This window comes from Myodes glareolus, chromosome 6 (assembly GCF_982192425.1).
Source record: "Myodes glareolus chromosome 6, mMyoGla1.1, whole genome shotgun sequence".
Lineage (NCBI taxonomy): Eukaryota > Metazoa > Chordata > Mammalia > Rodentia > Cricetidae > Myodes > Myodes glareolus.
In genome coordinates, this window is record NC_142031.1 from 57,347,228 (window position 1) to 57,367,322 (window position 20,095).

Here is a 20,095-nt window from a genome sequence, read left to right on the forward strand (position 1 = left end):
CACAGCTTACTGACTTTATTTCTTCCCTGAGACATTAGGAGCCAAACAGCTCCTGAGGTGGTTCCCCGGAGGTTTTCTTCTGAGCTTAAAAAAATCTAACAAACAAAAACCCAAGTTTGTGAAGTGGGTAGGGTAGCTATGCTTGCTGCCCCCAATCTACAAGCTCCGTTGGGGACCACCTATCGCCGGGGTCCCTTGCCCTGAGGACAGATCCATGTGTTAACACACAGCCATAACATTTAAGGTGATATTTCTTCTTAGCTTCTACCCAGGGCATGTTGTTAGAATATGGTCAAAGCCCATTCACTTGAGGTGCATGAATTCAGACTGCTCCAGTTCACTGGGGAGCTAGGAGTTGGGACTCTAGACGTCACTCAGGCGGGGGCCTGGGAGGAATGTAGCTTTCTTCTGTCGACTGGGGGGGGGCGGGGGGGGGACGGGACGGGACGGGACGGACATGAATGACAGTGAACCTGCCGGACAGGAGGAACACAAGAAAGGGACATGGGAGTCTAGACGGGAATTTGGCTTCTCAGTACCTTAGAAGCCTGCCCTATGGACAGGACACATTTTAGAGCTGGGATCCACCTGCTCAGGAACAGAACTGTCCAGAAGCCTCTGGAGGGAAGTAAGAGTTCAAGGGAAGCCCTCCTCGACTGTTCAGAGGCTGGCAATGATCAGAGTACCCGGCTAGTAGGTGGATGTTAATCTGTCATTACAAACAGCAATACATCCCAGTAGCTTCCTGTTTGTGTTTTTCACCCAGACTGTAAACTTCAACCAACCTTCAAGAAAGGAATCTGAAGGCCTTGGGTTTGATGGTATTTATTTCCTCTTTCTTTCCCTCTCTTCCCCTCCACCTCACTTCCTTCATTCATTCATTTATCCTTTCACATTGTTCTGCAATTTTCTAGACTGTCCCGGGTCTTCCTATTATGTTCTCGACTGTTCCGTGTTGTTCTATGCCAATTCTGTTACTGTTGAGTAAGTATTGAGTCATTCATCGTGCCTCTTAGTGTGCCTAGAGAGGTAACAGGCCCAGAGCAGACAGAGACCTTTGGTCCCTAAACCTGTGCCTACCAGCTCTTGGAACTTAAGAGCTGTGAGGGGCTCCTGCACCCCAGGAGAAAACTCTTGAGTCTTACCCCATGCATGCCCCCAAGGTCGATGCACCCCAGGTAACACATTCCACATTCTCACTTTCCTGCCATTTGCCTCTGAGCACACCGTGGCTCCCTCTGGGAATTCCTCTTTCACCAGTCAGCATTTCCCTGTCTGCCCAAGATTCAGGTCATTCCCCTTGCCCATCTATGTACTTTTGGTAACAGGAGAAAGAGCAGAGAAAGGAGTGAGTGCATGAATGAGTGATGAATGAGTGAACTCATTCTTGTCAAGAGTAGCAAGTTCCCCGGGGGAAATCCTACTGAGTCCAACCTGGTGCTCTGGGGACTCCTCCTGACCTGTCACTGGGACAAGAAGGGATGGGGACCTTTGGGTAGTCAGTGGGTCAACACATCATTATGTGAGGGGAGTGTGTGCGTGTGCATGTGCGGTTTTGCAATGTGTACCAAGGGCCCCTATCCCTCACAATAGGGACCTATTCCCAAACAGTGGTCATGGGGTTCCCAGCACATACCCTAACATTAGAGAAAGGGTTTTCTTCCTCCTGAAGTCCCACAGCTGTGCCAGGAAAGCCCTTAATGCCTGGGCCCTGTACTAACCTTCCCCTTAGCCAGTGTGAGCCTCCACAGTCCCTGCCCTGTTGTTTGCCTGGCTGCGTCCTTCCTTCCTTTCCCCTCATTTCCTCTTTGAAGTACACAAGTTAGAACATCAGTGGCTCCACCCCAGGGATGTGTCCAGATCACTGTGACCCCAGGCTCTCTGCCAGCTTTCAATGCCACCGCGCTAGATGTGACCAGCAAGAGGAGCTTTTCTGGGCCTGCGGCTTCCCGCCTCGTGCTGCTCAGTACTCTGATGGAGCTCGCTGACCAAGCCTGGGATCTACCCAGGAAAAGCCCAGCCATTTCCACCACCATTCATTTGTCTGGCGTTTCAGTTTGTCTCCGTCTCCTCGTAGCTTCCACTTTCCTTCCTGTCATAGAAATAGTTACGCTGTAAACTCAACAGGCAGGGACCTCCGCTCTCAGTTTACAGTTGGGAAGACGGGAGTCAGAGAAGTTGAGCCAGCCAGGAGCAAATGGCTAGAAAGACAGACCTAGCAACCAAGCCCGCATGCTCCATGGTGGCCTGGCACAGTGAACTGCAGTCCCCTTTAGAGAGGCTTGGTCAGGAGCCATAAGAGGTACTCTGCCCTGCTGGATGCTAGGCCTGGCTCAGGGCCCTGGGATTCCTTCTAGGCCCTCCCAGGAGTGTTGGGTGCTGGCCACTGGCCAGGGCAGCCTAAGTCACGAGCTATACAGAACCAGTCCTGGAGGACTGTCCCATTCCCTTGTGCCCTTAGGGAAAGAGCATCGTTGATATAAACTATCATCCCACCCATTCAGGAATCCATGTGGGAGTCTTTCCACAGCCGACCCAGGATCCCCAAAGAACCTTCCGCACCAAGCCTGGTGTGCCAATCTGAGCCTGGGTGCCGGGCAGCAAGACAGAGAGGCCTCTGCTGGCTTCTTCCCACCAGAACTGACTACATAAGGCTTCCATCTGCAGAGGGGCTGGTGGAAGAAAACCGAGGTCTCTGCCCATCTCCAGCTTGTGGTCTTACACGCCCTTCAAAAGAACACACAAGGCATGCTGTGCACCGCTAATCTCAGTGGAGTGAGGAGGCTCTCAAGTTCAAGGCTGGTCTGGGCTATGTAAAAAGGCCGTTAGAAGAAGTGGAGAAGGGGAGGGAGAATAGGCTGGGGTTGGGGCTGTTGGTAGCATGCTTGCACAGAAGGTCCATCCCTCAGCACCACGCAAAACAGATACGGCGGTGCATGGCTCTAATCCCAACCCTCGGGAAATGGAGGCAGGAGGCTCAGGAGTTCAGGACCAGTTCAAGACCCTGTCTCAAAAACAAGAATTGTGGGGCGGGGCGATCCACAGAGCTTATTTATACTCAGTCCCCGGGAGTAAGACTGTGTCTATGTGATGTTTGTTTCTGTGGCCCAGCCTTCAGCTTCCACAATGCAGCTGAGCATCGCAGGGGTCCTGAGCTTTTTTTGACTAGCTAACTCACCAAGGTTTCTTTTCTATAAAGCTGGCCATTAGGAAGGAAAGTCGGGGGCTGGACATGCCTTACCTTCCATGTCTTCCCAGCTCTCCCCATTGCCAGTTAGTTCCTGGTGTGACTGGGCTGGTCATCTTCTTGGTTGTGTTCCACGTTAGCTAGCCAGACTCTGTCTTGTGGGATACGGCCACTTCCTCACAGGGCCGCTCTTACATGCTGTAGAGCAACACAGCTCTTCCCCTCCCTCACTGCTGGTAACTAAGTGCCCAGATGTCCCACCGGTCCCATGCAGAAGCAGTTCAGCCAGCACCCAGAGCTCCTTGGTTGATAACCTCATGGGAAGGAGCAGGAAACCTTACTTGGGACACCATACCTGGGTTGTCCAATCATAGGGACAGCCACATCTGACTAGTGAGCCATCCCTAGTGTGACACATTCCTAAATGTCTCCCCTGCTGTGTCTGTGCCAGAGTGGAGGTTTCTAGAAGACCAAACCAGAATGTGCCTTCTTGTAACTGCACATCTGAAGAGGCCGCTTCGTCATCCTTGTCCCTAATCCTGGAGGTCACACATGCTAGAGCGCTTGGGAGGGTGGGAAGAGTCCTTTCGTTCTCCTGGGTGCCATGCTCTGTGAGTCCAGCACTGGAGGATGGAGGGGGGAGCCTAATCCCAGGGTCCTTCTGGTCAGCTAGTCTAGACGAAACAGTACGTAGTAATCTCGAGGTTCAAAGAGCCCTGATTCAAAAACGTGAAGTGGAGCTGGGGGGTGGGGACAAAACCACAGTGAGGTAGAGAGGGATTGAAAAGCAAAAAAAAGTAAAAATCATCCCAGGGGCTGGAGGGATAGCTCCATGGTTAAGAACAAGTTCTGCTCTTCCCAGCACTCATATGCTGCCTGTATTTCGAGTCCAGGGCTTTGACCTCATCGCCTGACCTCTCTGAGCATGTGGCCCACAGACATACGCATGAATAGAAATAAAAACAATTATTTTAAAGAAGGAAAATCACACCCTGATGTCAACTTCTGTGCTCTCTGCACATGCTTATGGGGCAAGCATGCATGCATGTGCATGCTTGTGTGAATGTGTGTGTGCGTATGTGTGCATGAATCCTAGAGGCTTCCCCAAGAAGCAGCCCCAGTGCTGAAGGGATTCCTCTCTGATACAGAAAGGAAGGGTGGAGGACTGTGGTAGAGGACTGTCTATGCAAAGGCCCTGGGGCTGAAACATGCTTACTAGGGTCTAATGAGAAGAGCAAACAAACGATGCCTTAAAAGTCGAGGTCCTGAGAGAAAGTAGCAAGTCCCATCAGGGTGCTGAGGACATTGTGGAGTCTGGGAAACCTGCCCCCCAGGGAGTGAGGAGATGTTTGCCTCTGAACGGGCTGCAGTAGGGGACAGGAGCCTCCTGGGCGGCTGGAGTAGGTGTGACCAGGAGAAGCAGCCACCCACAGGGCCCTCTTCCTGTTACAGTGGCAGTTTCCTCTTGGGAGTTTCCTTTTTCTTTTTCTCCACCTCTTCCTATTCCCTAACTCATGTGGAGTCTTTCAGGTGGGAGAGTGCAGGGAAAGGGAGGTGGAGTCGCGCAGGGTGGGGACTTGCCAGCTGCCCCCTTTCTCTCTCTGACATTACGCTTTCCTTGAGCTGTTTAAGGGTGACATGTATCAGTTCGTGTGTGATAGGCAAGTGTCACAGTGTGTATATGTAGGAGAAGACAACTTGGAGGATTCTGTTCTCTCCTTCCCACATGTAGGTTCCTCAGGGTTGGTGGCTTGGGTCTTTACCCAAGGAGCCATCTTGCTAGCCTGGCCTCCTTTTTTCTTTTAATCACTGAGGCTTTGGGGGAGTTGAGAGTATGAGCCCCTGGGAAATGGCTCAGGAGTCAGGAAGAGTTTGCAGTGACAAGCCCTGGCCTGGAGCGGCTCCATCTGAGACCTGGCTCTGTGGCTTTGGTGGCAGGTTGGCTTTGCATCTGGGTACCCACAACACCCTGCCTCCCCTAGATCTCACCGGGGTTGACTGTTGTCACTCAGAAGAGAAGGGAGCCTCTCCTACTGCCGCCCTCTGCCTCCTGGCTGGGGTCAGGCTTCAGGTCCCTTGCAGCTGGCTTCCCTAAGAGGTCCCTGCAAGCAAGCGAGGGCTGTGGACCTGATAGGTACTGAGATGCAAACACATTATCTTTCACACATGGCATCAGCGAGCGAAAGAAGCACAGGACACCGTAGGGTGCTAATGGACGGGAAAAGAATCTCTGTCTGGCGGCATTAGCTCCAGAGTCGTCGGTACCATCGCTTGGTGCTCCCCGGTACTGTCCACCAGAAGTATGCATATGTAATATGAGATTTTCCTACAACCACATGGGAAGAGGAAAGAGAAACAGGGATGAGCAATGTCCACAACCTGCTTTTTAACCCATTATATTCCAAACAGGCCCACATCCTGTATATTTTACCCTGCAGGCCTGTATGAGTTTGGAACAGTGATTCTCAACCTTCCTAAGGCTATGACCCTTTCCTATTCCTTGTGCTATGGTGACCCCCCCCAAACCATAAAATTACTTTCAGTTGCTACTTCATAACTGTAGTTTTGCTACTGCTATGAATATAATATAAATATCTGATTGCAGGGTGGTCTTAGGCGACCCCTGTAAAAGGGTCATTTGACACCTTGGGGTGGTGACCCACAGGTTGATAGTTTAGACCCACTATGCGGTTTTGCCTGGCTGGAAGATAGAAACGGGTGTCACTCTGCTAGCCTGCGCCATCTAGTGTCCGTCAGCCCTCAGTGCATCTTCTGTTACCCTTTTCAGGGCAGCTGATTGTCACTCTGCAGAGAGCTGTAATACAGCAGGGGGCTGCAGGCTGCTTGAGTCTCACCTGCAGAAAAACAGGTGAAAAACAGGTTTATCTGGAGAAAAACAGGACATGGGTCCAAGTTGTTCTGGAAAATGCAGTCACCCCCAAGACGGGGTCTCATCAACAGGAGGAACTTTCATCTGTGGGTCACCATGCAGAAGAGCATAGTTGACTTCCTCGGGATTTTGTACCCAATCCCCACCATCTTCCTCCAGCGTCTGTCTAGCAGCCCTGAGCTTTAGCGGGCTGACTGATGGGAGCACTTTCAGCAGTGGAGGGAAGTGCCACTCGTGTTTCCAGTTTAGCGTTCAGCTGTGGCTAATGGGACATTGGAGCACTGGCTTCCCAAGGGCCTCTCTGAGCGATCAGCAGAACTATACCATCAGCAAGGCTTACTGACCTGCTGTACCGAGCTTGGGTTAAATGTTTTCGTAGAGCTCCCCAGCTGCTTGTTTACTTTTCTTTACTTCACAGTTCAGTGTGTTAAAGACAATAAGAGCGGGGGGGGGGGGGGGGAAGCAGAACAGAGAACAGTGACCCAGGAAGAGGATGTAGGAACTGTTAGCTCCCTCCCCCAATTCCCATTACGGTGAAGTCAGTTTGGACTCCATGTCCTCCACACTCCAAGAAGGCTGCTGGCTGTCTGTCTGCTAGAAGCCCTAGTAGAATATGAAGTGTTTAAGCCAAAAAGGTGACTATGTTCTTCCCGAGGACCCTCATTCCTCACCCCCTAAAAGATGAAAGCAGGGCTGTCTGATCAATGAAGCCTGGGTTCATCTGATGGCCCGGGAAGCATCCACAGTGATGCTCCGTCCCTGCAGAAGGGCTTGTGTTTTGCCAGGTATTTTCCCAGACAGCTGAACATCAATAAGGCTGGCTCGGTTGCTTAATGAAGAACAGAGGGTCATGGGGCACGCGGCACCGAGCCCATTTAACATCCTCTGCTGCCGCCGCCTGAGTGCCTCCAAGAGAGCTAAAATGAGGTCTTTTGTATTAAATATTTTATCCAGGTCTTTGTTAGGCTCCTGTGAATGAGTGCCAGGAAGTAAGTGTGAAGCTGCCAGCATTCATGGGCTCCACTTAACCGTTTCGTGGAAGTGAGCATTAGGAGGCCATCTTGTGACATGGCTAAGGCAGCCACTTTGCTGGCCAGGAGCTTCAGCGGGTGATACCAGCTAAGTGCACTTGGAAACTCACTGCCATTCAGGATGTTGGCAGGGAAGGGGCCCAGGATCGAGTCCAGCCCAAAGGATGGAGCCCAGTTCTAGTCACAGCCCGCCTGACCATGGTCTGCCTCGTGTGGGACAGGCATCTTCTGTCTTTCTCAGTGGGACGGCTCTGCCAACTCCCTTGTGCTGGAATCTCTGTCCAGTCCTCCCTGGAGCCTCCATCGTCTCCCAGCATCCTCTTTGGTCTTCAGTTTTGACTCTAAATGCCATCTTCCTAGGCAACCCCAACTGGCTCTCCTGTCTTCCTCAGTGGGACGATTCTGTTGACTCCCAGCTGAGCCAAGTGAGAACCCCTTGTGCTGGAATCTCTGTCCAGTCCTCCCTGGAGCCTCCATCGTCTCCCAGCATCCTCTTTGGCCTTCAGTTTTGACCCTTAATGCCATCTTCCTAGCAAACCACCTAGTTCTCTGCCTAGGAATGCACTGTGGGAGCCCAGGACACTAGAGAGTAGGGACTACAACCCGAGGTGACTCAAGAGTCTATACAAGAGCCTGAGAAACTGGAAAATGCCGAGTTAAGGCCCTGCCCACCCGCTGGAGAGCTACCCCAAAGCTGTCCTAGCAGCCCAAGCTTCCACATGCCAGGAAGGATGGGTGTGGGGCTCTCTGTTGCAGGGAGTCTGCTTTCTTACCATTGCTCCAGTGGTCCGGCTATCCCATTCTATGACTGTGCTCCTTTGTCCCAAGTCTCTGCACAGAATCCTCCTCCCCTTTGGAGTCAGAAGGGGTGTCACTGTCGCTGATCACACTTGAGCTGAGGGTTTCTATCACTCAGGCTGGCTGGCTGCTGGACATGCACACATCTCAGCAGCGCTGTGCATCATTGAGGTGTGTTTGTCCATGTGGCCTGGCAGGGCGGGAGGACTCTGCCCCATGTAGTCCTCCAGGGCTGGGGCTTTGTCTAGTGCCCTTCTTTTCTGAAGTTTCAGAAAAAGGCCAGTCCTACCCTCTCTTCCTCTGTATCCATACCGCTTACGCTGTCGGTCCTGGGTTCTTAAGACGGCCAAACTTGTTTTCATTGGTACCTCTTTCTTTGAAGAAATGTGGATGCAGGAGCAGAACTTAAAACCATTGCTCTTCTCAGACTCTTCTCTCTTCTATGTCCCTGGAACCTTGGAGCCTCGGGAATAGCCCTGATGCATGATTTGGAAGTTCCTGGGTGGTCTCTTTAAGCCTTCATTTTTGCATCCGAAGAGGATCACATGGGCTCTACTGGATTGCAAGATTTGTTAAAGACCTTCCTGTCCCCAAATTATTGAAGTCTGAGAGCAAGGGTGTGTGTGTGTGTGTGTGTGTGTGTGTGTGTGTGTGTGTGTGTGTGTGTATACTATAGCCACAACTAGAGAAAGGGTGTGTGTACCATATCCATCCACAACAGCAAGAGTGTCCAAAACCGGGGCTGGAGAGATGGCTCAGTGGTTAAGAGCATTGCCTGCTCTTCCAAAGGTCCTGAGTTCAATTCCCAGCAACCACATGGTGGCTCACAACCATCTGAAATGAAATCTGATGCCCTCTTCTGGCCTGCAGGCAGACACACAGACAGAATATTGTATACATAATAAATAAATAAATATTTTTTTTAAAAAAAAAGTGTCCAAAACCAACACAAAGCACCCGCTCTGCCAAGCAGCCTGACCCCAGGAAGAAGGTGGTGAAGGGTGGGCAGAGGCACAGCGCTGAGGTCGGGAACTGCTGCCTCTGGGATACTTGGGAAGGAGCCCGGAAATCAAGCATGTCCTCCAGCAAACGCCGAGGCTCTCTGCATGGTGGCTTCCTCTCTGCAGACATCCACAGAGCGGGTGTGAGGAGCTTGGCATTTTGGGAGCATCCATAGGATGATAAATCACCCGACACAGCAGCGGCGTGTGTTCAATGAGGCGAGGGGGATGCTCAGCGCGTGAGCTGGGAACCAAGGGGCTACGGCCAGGCTGTGGGGTGTAGGGTGACAGATCGGGAAGAGGAGCCACAGGCACAGGGCAGGCTGTGACAGCAGCGCAGCTAAGACCACATTACCCACCCTGAGACTGCTCTGCCCACACAGTCCCATCGCCAGGCAAGCTGGAGTCCAGTTCTGAGGTTCTGCAGCTCCCTGGGGGTCAGCGTCCTTGTTAGTAGGATGTATCTGATATGTGAAGTGTCTAGTGGACCCCAGTCCCAAGACACATTGTAAGTCTCCCCATGAGAATTCAGTGGCCAGGGCCTTATAGCCACACAGTTCCTCTGGGTCTAGGACTGGCTATCCCCAGTATTAGTATCTGAGCAGGAGACCCACCCCCCAGCTCAGTCCAACCCTGCTTCCCTGCCTCTCACCTCCTGTGACCCCAACCTCTTCCTGTTCTCTGGGGTCCCACTGCCAACCTTGTTTTGTACAGTTGTGTCTCAAGCCTGAGGGCTTACTGAGGGCCCTCCGTTGAGAGTGACATCCTAGCAGCCACCCTCTTGAGCCCCTTCCTCCGGATGTTTCAGTTCCCTCCCTCCCTCCCTTCCTCCTTCCCCAGTCCACATTCCTAGAGGACCCTGGGCAGCTCTTTTTAGACTTCTTATCCTGCTCTGCTTAGGGATTCTTTAGACCAGCCCTCTCTAAGTGCCCTGCCTTCCCATTGTCATCGGCCCTATTCTTATCCCTCCCACTTCCGTGTTCCGGTGTGGCTTCAGTTTTACGTGCATCTTGTTAATTGAGTTTCCAGAATGAATCACCCACAATAAAACTAGGACATTGCTATCTCTTCCCAAAGAATCCCAACATGCCCTTATGACGGGTGGGGTGAGTCAGAGCCCTGGGTAGTGGGTCCCCTGGAGGGCAGCCGGCTCCTCACCTGGGTGCTCACCTTAGGTCTGCTGTGACCCCCTCAGTGACCAGTGACCACATTTGTCACTGATCCAGCAGTTGGCGAAGGGGGCCTCAGTGGGCTCCTGTGCAGATCTGGATGGAGCTTCTGGTCATCGGCCAGGGAGAGGTTGACTGATTTAAGGTGGACCTGTAGGTGAAGCAGAAAGAGGGGGCTGTAAACCCCCCATCGAAGCAGGACTGTGAGACGGGAGCTGAGTATAGAAAGAGAAAGGATCTGACATTCGGCCATCTCCAGAGACGCTGTGTCTCTTTATGAGGTCCTCCAGCACCCTACTTCTGCTGTTTTGTTTGTTTGGTTTTCGATACCAGGTTTCTCTGTGTAGACCTGGCTGGCCTTGAACTCACAGAGATCTGCCTCCTGGGTGCTGGGATTAAAGGTGTGAGCCACCACCCCGTGCCCTACTTCCCTGTCCTCATTCTGAAGCCCCTTCCAGACAGGGCTGAGCCTAAACCATCCTGTTCTATCAGTTCAGAGGTTCTTAGACTTGACACCCCAGCCAAGGAATAGAGGCTGGGCTACTATGGTTTTTGTGTTTGTTCCTTGAATAGATGGTGTAAACTAAGGGGCCAGGTTGGAGAGATGGTTCTTGCTGTTCTTGCAGAGAACCCCAGTTCAGTCCAGTTTCTAATTCCTACCGCCAGTAGCCTTTAAGTTACCCACCCACTTGGGCGTGGCCTCTTATATTATTTATGCCGATGTAAAGTGCACACCGCCCCACTTCCAGAATTCCCTACTACAAATACCCAAAAAGTGGCTCACAACTTCTGTAACTCTAGTTTCAGGGGATCTGGTCTCCTAGTCTGTACCAGGCATACAAGCCATATATATAGAAATACAACTATCATACACATCAAATAAATATTCTTAAAACATTGAAGAAAAAAAGGAAAAAACGTGAACACAATTCAGCACCTTAAAACTGCAGATATAGCCAGGCATGGTGGCACACACCTGTGACCCCTGGAGGGTGAGGAGTGTAAAAATTATTCAGCTACATTGTGAGTTTGAGACCAGCCTGGGCTACAGGAGACCCTATATCAGAAAACATCAATAAGTAAACAAATAAAATTACAAAGGAGAACACAGCAAGAAGCCATTCAAGGTCCATATCTATCCAGCCCTCTTTCATCTTCAGCCAACGTTCCCATTTCTAGTAAGTTCTTCCAGAGGCCCGCTCCACACCTGGGCAATGGCAGCATTTGCCACGTGCTCTCATATATGACCCCTTCCATTTGTAGGATCTCTCTCAGACAGGGTCTCAAGTAGCCCAGACTGGCCTTGAACTCCTGATCCTCTTGCCTGCATCCTCCAGTTCTGGAATTACTTGACATTTGTTTCTTAATAGCATATGATGGACAATTGAGATGCTTGTGAGCACCGGTTATCTATATAGGCGGGGATGTGTTTAGATAAGTCTGTGTGTGTTTTCAAAGACACTATCAAGGTGTCTGTGTTGGACGAGGAAGTTTAAAGGTACCATAGTCATATAGATAAGTAAAATAAAACATGTATATACAAAGCTAACAACCTGGGAGGGAGGTGAAGAAAGGGGATAGATGTGACTAATATTGAAGTGTGTGGGTCTCATCCCCCTTAACAGGATCCAGCACATATTGTTTGGAATTCATGAGCCTCGAAACAGTTCAGAGTGGTTTCCTTTGAGACTTGGGAAGGGGCCGCCTACCCACCCTCATTCTTTATACGCCTCAAAACCAACTGAGCCCTGCTCATGTGTTACTGCCGAAGTAAGAAAACAAAATTGAGGAAGTGAAGTGAGAGCAGTGTTAATGTCCAGCGACAAATTACCCCAGCATCTCACATGTAGGCCTCATGGGAGACTGAGTGGGAAAGGCTTTCCAATGGAGCACCGGCCTGGATTTCCATGGGGGCCTGTTTCAGCCGTTAACATTCAGACCGACATTCCCCAATCGATGCTAATTCTAGATCCTCCCTGCTGGAGCAATATCTCAGACAGAATAAAGAACGGGACTCGCTCCAGGCTTCCAGGTGCCTCTCTCCTCGGGATAAAAACAGCATGATGTTGGCTGGTGACCTTTCCTGGTCGATGATGGGCAGGGGGCGTGGGGTCTGGGAGAATTTGAAGCCTGCTCATCCTGCCAATGTTTCAAAGCTTTATTAAAAATATGCTATTCCACCCAGACAATCTGGGTAGGAATGGGGTTGATAACCAGCATTGTTTAGAGAATTAGGTGTGTTGGTAAATGAAGTAAAGCTTCCAAAGGCCAGAGCCAGGCACCCGATCTCCGTCATCATTAACCGTTCCCTGAGTTCACTTAGGATGGATGTCAGTCCGTCTGTAAATTTAACCAAGCTGTGTTAGATGGGAACATGGACCACCACTACCCACCTGTTCAAGCATAGTTTACTATGTGGCATTAGCAAATGTATCTGTGACATGAAACACACACACACACACACACACACACACACACACACACAAAATGCCCCAAGAGAAAACGTAGGTATTTCAGAGCAAATCTGATTTGGGTTCATGTTGCCCTTTTGCCCAAGCTCATAAGCAGAAGCGTTTGTCTTATTCCAAAGGATGGTCTTTCTTTCTTCTTGGAGTGTTCTGTTGTCTGGCATGTTATGTGAAACTATTATATACTTTCTGATCAGAGGTGTCCAAGACATGCTCAGAGTCTGAGTTTGCACAATCATGGTCTTGAATACCTCCGACCCATGGCACTGGACACACAGGAGACCTTGCTTAGCCAGCTTGGTGGTGGGATATGATAGGCATCCACAGGCATCCCAGGCATCCGCAGCTGACCTTGTGTCTTGCAGGCTTAGTCTCCACTGCCAGCTGCCATGGGCAAGCAGAACAGCAAGCTGCGGCCTGAAGTGCTGCAGGACCTGCGGGAGCACACGGAGTTCACCGACCATGAGCTGCAGGAGTGGTACAAGGGCTTCCTCAAGGACTGTCCCACCGGCCACCTGACGGTGGACGAATTCAAGAAGATCTACGCCAACTTCTTCCCCTACGGCGACGCCTCCAAGTTCGCCGAGCATGTCTTTCGCACCTTCGACACCAACAGCGATGGCACCATCGACTTCCGGGAGTTCATCATCGCGCTGAGTGTGACCTCTCGGGGCAAGCTGGAGCAGAAGCTCAAGTGGGCCTTCAGCATGTACGACCTGGACGGCAACGGCTACATCAGCCGCAGTGAGATGCTAGAGATAGTTCAGGTACTGGCAGTGGCAGGGCCAGCTGGAGCACAGGCAGCCAGCACCCCCATGCCCAGCCCTGTGCTCTTTATGATCACCATGGTACCAGCTCACTCCTCAGCTCCCTTGCTACCATGTACACTAAAGAGCTGCAGGCCCTTGCAAAAAGTAATGATAAAAGCCCAGCTTTCATTGATCGCTTGCTAGACATCAGGCCCCCACTGAGTTCATCAATCAGGTTTATCCCCAATCCTATAAAAACAGGTCATTTTCTGCTTTTAATGAGATCCGAGGCTTCGATAAGTGATTGCTTAAGAATTTTTAGAGCAAGAATTGGAGAAATGGCTCAGTGGGTAAGAGCGCTTGATGCCCAGGCATGAAGTCCAGAGTTCAAATCCCAGTACCCATGTAAAAGCCAGGAGTCGGTGAGCATGTCTGTAACTCTAGAACTAGGGAACAAGTGAGTCCTGTCCCAGAAGCTTGCTGCCCAGACTGCCTAACAAAAATGGCAAGCTTCAGGTTCAGTCAAAGGCAAAAGGGAACGAGGTGGACACCAGTATTTCCCCTCTGGCCTCCGCATGGGTGTCTTTGCACACACATGTATAACTTACACACAATTTAGCTTTCTCTGTAGGTTGGGGCCTCCTGTAGAAATCAGAATAACACAGTAATGGATGAGGCAGTGGGAAGTCCTGCATGGGACCAATGCTTATGTGCCCCCTGCATCCTTCCGCCTTTGTGCTTTAAATCATCTCTATGTCCAGACCAGTGAGGCGGTTCTGTAGGGAAAGGTGCTTGCTGCCAAGCCTGACAGCCTGAGTTCGATTCCCAGGACCCACACAGGGCAAGCAACCCAACTCCCACAAGCAGTCCTCTGATCTCCACACAAGATCTGCCCCCCACATGAGTAAATAAAGGAACAGATGAATAAGCAAATAGATGTGTGCCGTGCTAGGCCCAGCAGGTACAGGTGCTAATACATTGTATTATTAGGGAATAAAAACGTCTGCACCTCCAGTAATATTTCTCTTTCCAGAATGTTTTCCATCTGCAGTTTGTTGAATCTGCAGGTGCAGGACCCACAGGTGGGCAGGGCTTACTGCATTTGCCCTCCCCTCCTCAGCATTCCCAGCCTCCCAAATCCATTATACCTTTCGAACACTGTCCCCACCCTCGCCTAGCCCTGGAGTCCTGTTACTCCACCATTCCAGTAGAGCTGTATCCTGTGCTCTTAAACACCACCTAACTTTTCCGACTCTCTTTGTCCAACACCTTGTCTCCGAGATTTGTTCTGACTGGAGAAGGGTCCGGCCTCAGAGAGGGAGCACTCTGCCCTGTCTGTGCCCATCCTCCGCACTCCTGAGCACACTCATGAATGCTCCTTTGCAGGCCATCTACAAGATGGTGTCCTCCGTGATGAAGATGCCCGAAGACGAGTCCACGCCGGAGAAACGGACAGACAAGATCTTCAGGCAGATGGACACAAACAATGACGGTAGGGACATGAGGGCTGGGGGCATGGCGAGCACTGGACGTTTGGGTGAAACTGTTGCTGTCACAGATGTGTTTGGGAAGTGCCCTCTGCGGCCCTACCTTCCCCCCACCCCCAAAGCTGGCCCTGCCCCTTCCTAAGCCTGCTGTGCCCCTTTCCCCTCCCACGTGATTCAGCTGTGCTGAAGAAAGACTGGAATTCAGGGTCAGGGACATCTACCCTGCATCTCGTGCCCTCCCTATGGCTTTATGACAACGGGCGTGTCCCTAGCCCCTCTGAGCTGTAGGCTCCATGAGTTAGGCTCACGATTACCATGATGTAACACCATGGCCAAAAACAACTGGGAAAGGAAAGGGTTTAATTCACCCATGGTTCCACATAGCAGATCATCATGAAAGGAAGTCAGGACAGGAACTCAAGCAGGGCAGGAACCTGGAGGCAGAAACTGGTACAGAGGTCATGGAGGGGAGCTGCTTCCTGACTTACTCCCCATGTCTTGCTCAACCTGCTTTCTTATAGAACCCAGGACCACCAGCGTAGGCATGGCACCACCCACAATGACCTGGGCCCTTCCCCATCAATCACTAATTAAGAAAATGACCTGCTGGCCAGGCATGGTGGCACACACCTTTAAGCCCAGCACTTGGGAAGCAAAGGCAGAGACAAGCAGCTCTCTGAGTTCGAGAACAGCCTGGTCTACAAAGTGAGTTCCAGGACAGCCAAAGCTATACAGAGAAACCCTGTCTTGAGAAAACAAGAAAAGAAAACGTCCTACAAACTTGCTTATAGACAGATCTAATGGAGGCATTTTCTCAATTGAGGCTCCCTCTTCTCTGATAGCTGTAGCTTGTATCAAGCTGACATGGAATTAGGCAGCCCGCATGTTAACGGAGAGAGTGGTTTTACTATTCTCACAAGTTTGTTTAGGGAGCAGAGGCAGGGTTACTGATGGTCTGAGAGGTGAGAGACTCAATCAGAGGACTTTTGTGTCCTGGGATCCTGCCGAGCTGGCCAGGCTTCTTGCTATCACCCTGAGGTGCAAGGCACCCCAGGCACTCATGGGAGTCATTAGGCATGGAAGCCTCATCTGTCTGTGACCATAGTACCAAGGACTCTGAGGTCCTACCATGGCTGCAAAAAGGCAGGTCTCACCAGGCGGTGGTGGCACACACCTTTAATCCCAGCATTTGGGAGGCAGAGGCAGGCAAATCTCTGTGAGTTTGAGACCAGCCTGGTCTACAAGAGCCTGTCTCGAAAACTAAAAAAAAAAACAACAACAAAAAAAAAAAAAAAACGTGGGGAGAAGTCCACGAGGACATGACTTATGTCCTCCTTTGCTTTGACTGTTTCTTGTAGGACCCCAGCAAGGGTGAGGTAGCCGCTTGCGGTGCACTGATTCTGCCTGTCTGTGGCTTTGTAGAGCCAAGACTGATTGGCTTTTGTTCCACCAAGAAATGCAACATTAAGGGGAAAAAGGCTCCCTGGGTTGTGCTGAGATTCAGTGTACGCTAATGCACAGGAAAGTGCTCTGCACAGGTGAGCCGAGGCCGGGGCTCAGCAGGACACGAGGTTCCCGTGGAACTGCAGACAGCAGAAAGCTCTTCAGACAGCAAGGAAATGCTTTCAAAACACGTTCACACACAAAGCAGACAGCCTCTTGCCTAGTGCTGCCTTTGGGCTGGTCTCAAAAAACATCCTTCACTCGCTTGTCTCTCATGGCTCCAAGGCTTTGATTCTGACACCATATTGAGGCTTGGCCTTCCTCTCCGCGAAATGGGGAGAACCCCACTTGCGTGGGTATGAGGCTAAAGCGGCACCATGCCAGTGGCTCACTTAGCGTGGATGGCACACTATAATAAAAAGCTGCGGCTGTTGTTCCTGACTGTCAAGGCCAGGAATCTCGCCAGCTTCAGAGGGGACGGTGGACAGTGGGGACTGTACGTGTCCCAGTTGTTTATGTTTCCCTACAGAGGCCGCTGGACAGAGAAATCGTTCACGTAAGCCAGGGGCCCGTTGCTAATGCTCAAGAAGGGAGGAGGCGGGGCTACAGAGATGCTGGGTCCAGATAGGAGGGCAGCAAAGGTGGGCGGAGTTACCACTCATCCCCTGGAACTGGCCAGAGTCTACAGTAGGGGGCACTGTGGTGGTTAGCTTTAACTGCCAACTCAACAACAGGCCTTTTTTGGTTTTTCAAGACAGGGTTTCTCTGTAGCTTTTGGACCTGTCCTGGAACTAGCTCTTGTAGACCAGACCAGACCAGACCAGACCAGACCAGACCAGACCAGACCAGGCTGGCCTTGAACGCACAGCAATCCACCTGCCTCTGCCTCCTGGAGTGCTGGGATTAAAGGCATGTGCCACAAATGCCCAGATTTTTTTTAAAGATTATTTGTTTGGTTGGTTTTTGGTTTTTCTTTGTGTAATGGCCCTAGCTGTCCTGGAACTCACTCTGTGGACCAGGCTGGCCTTGAACTCACAGAGATCCCTCACCTCTGCCTCCCCAGTCCTGGTGCTGGAACTGAAGGCGTGCGCCGCTACCACTGGCTAGATTATTTATTTTGTATATAAGTATTTGCCTGAATGTCTGTTTGTGTACTGCGTTGGGTGTCTGGTGCCCATGGAAGCCAAAAGAGCACTAGGTCCCCTGGAACTGGAGTCACAAGTGACTGTGAGCCACCGTGTAGATACTGGGAACTGAACCCAGGTCCTTTGCAAAAGCAGCCAAGTGCTCTTAACTGTGGAGTCATCTCTCTAGCCCCAGAAGAGAATCTTTTTTGTTTGTTTTTTAGCGACAAAAATTTCTGTGTTGCCCTGGTTGTCCTGGATCTCACTCTTGTAGACCAGACTGGGCTTGAACTCCGAGATCTGCCTGCCTCTGCTGGAGTTAAAAGCATGTGCCACCACAACCTTCCAGCTCAGAAAAGAGTCTTAATGAAGAATTAAGTGGTTCTCTTGGCTGGGTGGTGGTGGCACACGCCTTTAATCCCAGCACTTGGGAGGCAGAGGCAGTTGGATCTCTGTGAGTTTGAGGCCGGCCTGATCTACAGAGTGAGTTCTAGGACAGCTAAGACTATACTGAGAAACCCTCCCTGTCTTGAAAAACCAAAAAAAAAAAAAGTGATTTTTCAACCTGTGGTTCTCAACCCCTTTGGGAATCAAATGACCCTTTCCTAGGGGGTCACCTAAGACCATCAGATATTTACATTATGATTCATAGCAGTTATGGAGTAGCAATAAAAACACTTTTATGGTTGGGGCTCCTCACAAAATGAGGAACCGTATTAAAGGGTCACAGCATCAAGAAGGTTGAGAATCACTCTGCTCTAGATCACGTCAACTTGTGGGCATGCCTGTTGCGATTGTCTTAATGGTTAACTGAGATGGGAAGGCCCATCACCACTCTCTAGGCGGGGTGGGGGTATGAGGCTGGACCATGAGGTGAAAGGAGAAAGCAGGTCTTGACAGCAGGCAGCCAAGCAAGCACCCATGCATTCATTCTCTCTGTCCTGTGAGGCCTTAAAATGACTGACTCCCTGCAGTGACGGGCTGTGACCTAGAACTAAGCCAGAGAAACCCTCCTCTCCTACCTTTCTTTTGGTCAGGAAATCCCTACCACCCCCAAAAGAACAGGGTTTCTCTATGTAGCCCTGGCTGCCCTGGAACTCACTCTGTATACCAGGCTGGCCTCGAACTCAGAGATCCACCTGTCTCTGTCTCTGCCTCCCGAGTGCTTGAACTAAAGGTGTGTGTCATCACCCCTGACTTGGTCGGGGGATTTTAGCCCAGGAACAGAAATGGAACTTGACCAGCACCCATGGTTTGTCCTCAGCCGCCCCAGTGCCTGACTCTCCAGGCCTCCAGGTGGGACTGGCAGCTTCCTTCAGACCCAGAGTTCATTACCAAACCTGATGATTTGAGTTCGATTCCCAGGACCTACATTTACATGGTGCAAGGAGAACCAGCTCCTGCAAGTTTTCCTTGGAGCACATGTATGCCCACACACAGTAAATAAATGTGTATACGCATATGTAAAAAGAATTTTAAGTGCCCTAGAAGTGGATGGAGAGTGGATATTGTCCATTTTCCAGAAGGTTCCAGACAAACCTGAGACGCTAATCCTCTTTCTCCCGCTCTGACCCTCAGGCAAGCTATCTCTGGAAGAATTCATTAAAGGTGCCAAGAGTGACCCGTCCATTGTCCGGTTGCTGCAGTGCGACCCCAGCAGCGCTAGCCAGTTCTGAGGGGAATGGGCTTTGGGACAGTTGCGGAGAAACACAGGCTTGTCCTGCCATCTTCAGCTTTGCTTGCAAAAGTGGATTCCTCCGTGATCTCTGATTTCTCCTGCTCTCCTGGGACCTGGGTCCAAGCAGCACATCACACCCGCCTGGCCGACTTGACTCCCCTCTACCTGACGAGTTCAATGTCCCTCCCCTCCAGTCCAGGCCGGTTCCTTCCAAGGGTTCAAGTGTTCTTGGCTGTCGGGTACCTCCCTGCCCACAATGGGCCTGGAGGCCATGACGGATACCAGGCAGGACTTTTCAGAGTTACATGATCCCAGGTGACTTTGTGGGCTGGGTGGGGATGAAGAAGATGGGGAGTAGACAGTCAAGCCCTTCCAGTGCATGGCTCCACCTCCCTTGTTCATTTTCTCTGACCAAAGCCGCTTGCACGTATATACCGTGGTCTCCTTCCTTTTACTATATGAGTTACGTGTACAGTGAAGTGGACTGTAACGTTTAGGCCCTGTATTTAATGCCTCTGACTGCCTTTGAAGCATGGTCCCCCGTGGCCTGTGTTCCCCCCTCCACAAGTCTGGCTGTGCTGTGGTATTTATGCATTCTTGATTTGCCCGATTCCACAGGAGATACATGCATGCCCAGGGCAATGAACATCTGCCCTCCGTGCTGCGAATACAGATATCTGTGTGTGCTCCGTCCTTCCTGTTGATTGGTCTGGCATATTAAAGTGATCAAATAAACCAAGGCCTGCGAGTTTCCTATTTTGCCGTGAGCACCCTGTCATGGTCCTTCCCCTCTCCTATCTTTAGCAAAAATGGGTCCTTGGCATTGAGCTGTTGTTGATGAACACAGCCCCAGGGGTGCCCCGTAGTCAGCACTGTGTCTATACATCTTCTATGCCTGTTTGGCAGTATCTGCCCAGTGCCAAGAAAGACCTGTGAAAACAAAGGATGGCTGTTCTTGGCAGATCTGACTTCTGACTGTGGCATGCCGCCTCCCTCACTTCCTCTCCCCTTCTGACTTAATCATCAAGATAGCAGGGATGCCATGTCCAAGAGAGGAGGTGCAGCTTAGG

General features: G+C 51.0%; 1 protein-coding gene across 2 annotated transcripts in view; it reads left to right on the forward strand.

Annotated features, from left to right (window-relative positions):
* The window catches only part of Hpcal1 (hippocalcin like 1), a 104,294-nt gene extending 84,534 nt beyond the window's left edge, over nt 1-19,760 (forward strand). For both annotated transcript variants that reach the window (XM_048439767.3, XM_087907231.1), the window contains exons 3-5: nt 12,910-13,311; nt 14,680-14,785; nt 18,926-19,760. In XM_048439767.3, coding sequence (XP_048295724.1) covers nt 12,934-13,311; nt 14,680-14,785; nt 18,926-19,023 — 582 coding nt within the window. In that variant the 5' untranslated portion in view covers nt 12,910-12,933 and the 3' untranslated portion in view covers nt 19,024-19,760. The remainder of the gene's footprint in view (nt 1-12,909; nt 13,312-14,679; nt 14,786-18,925) is intronic.
* The last annotated feature ends 335 nt before the right edge of the window (nt 19,761-20,095 follow it).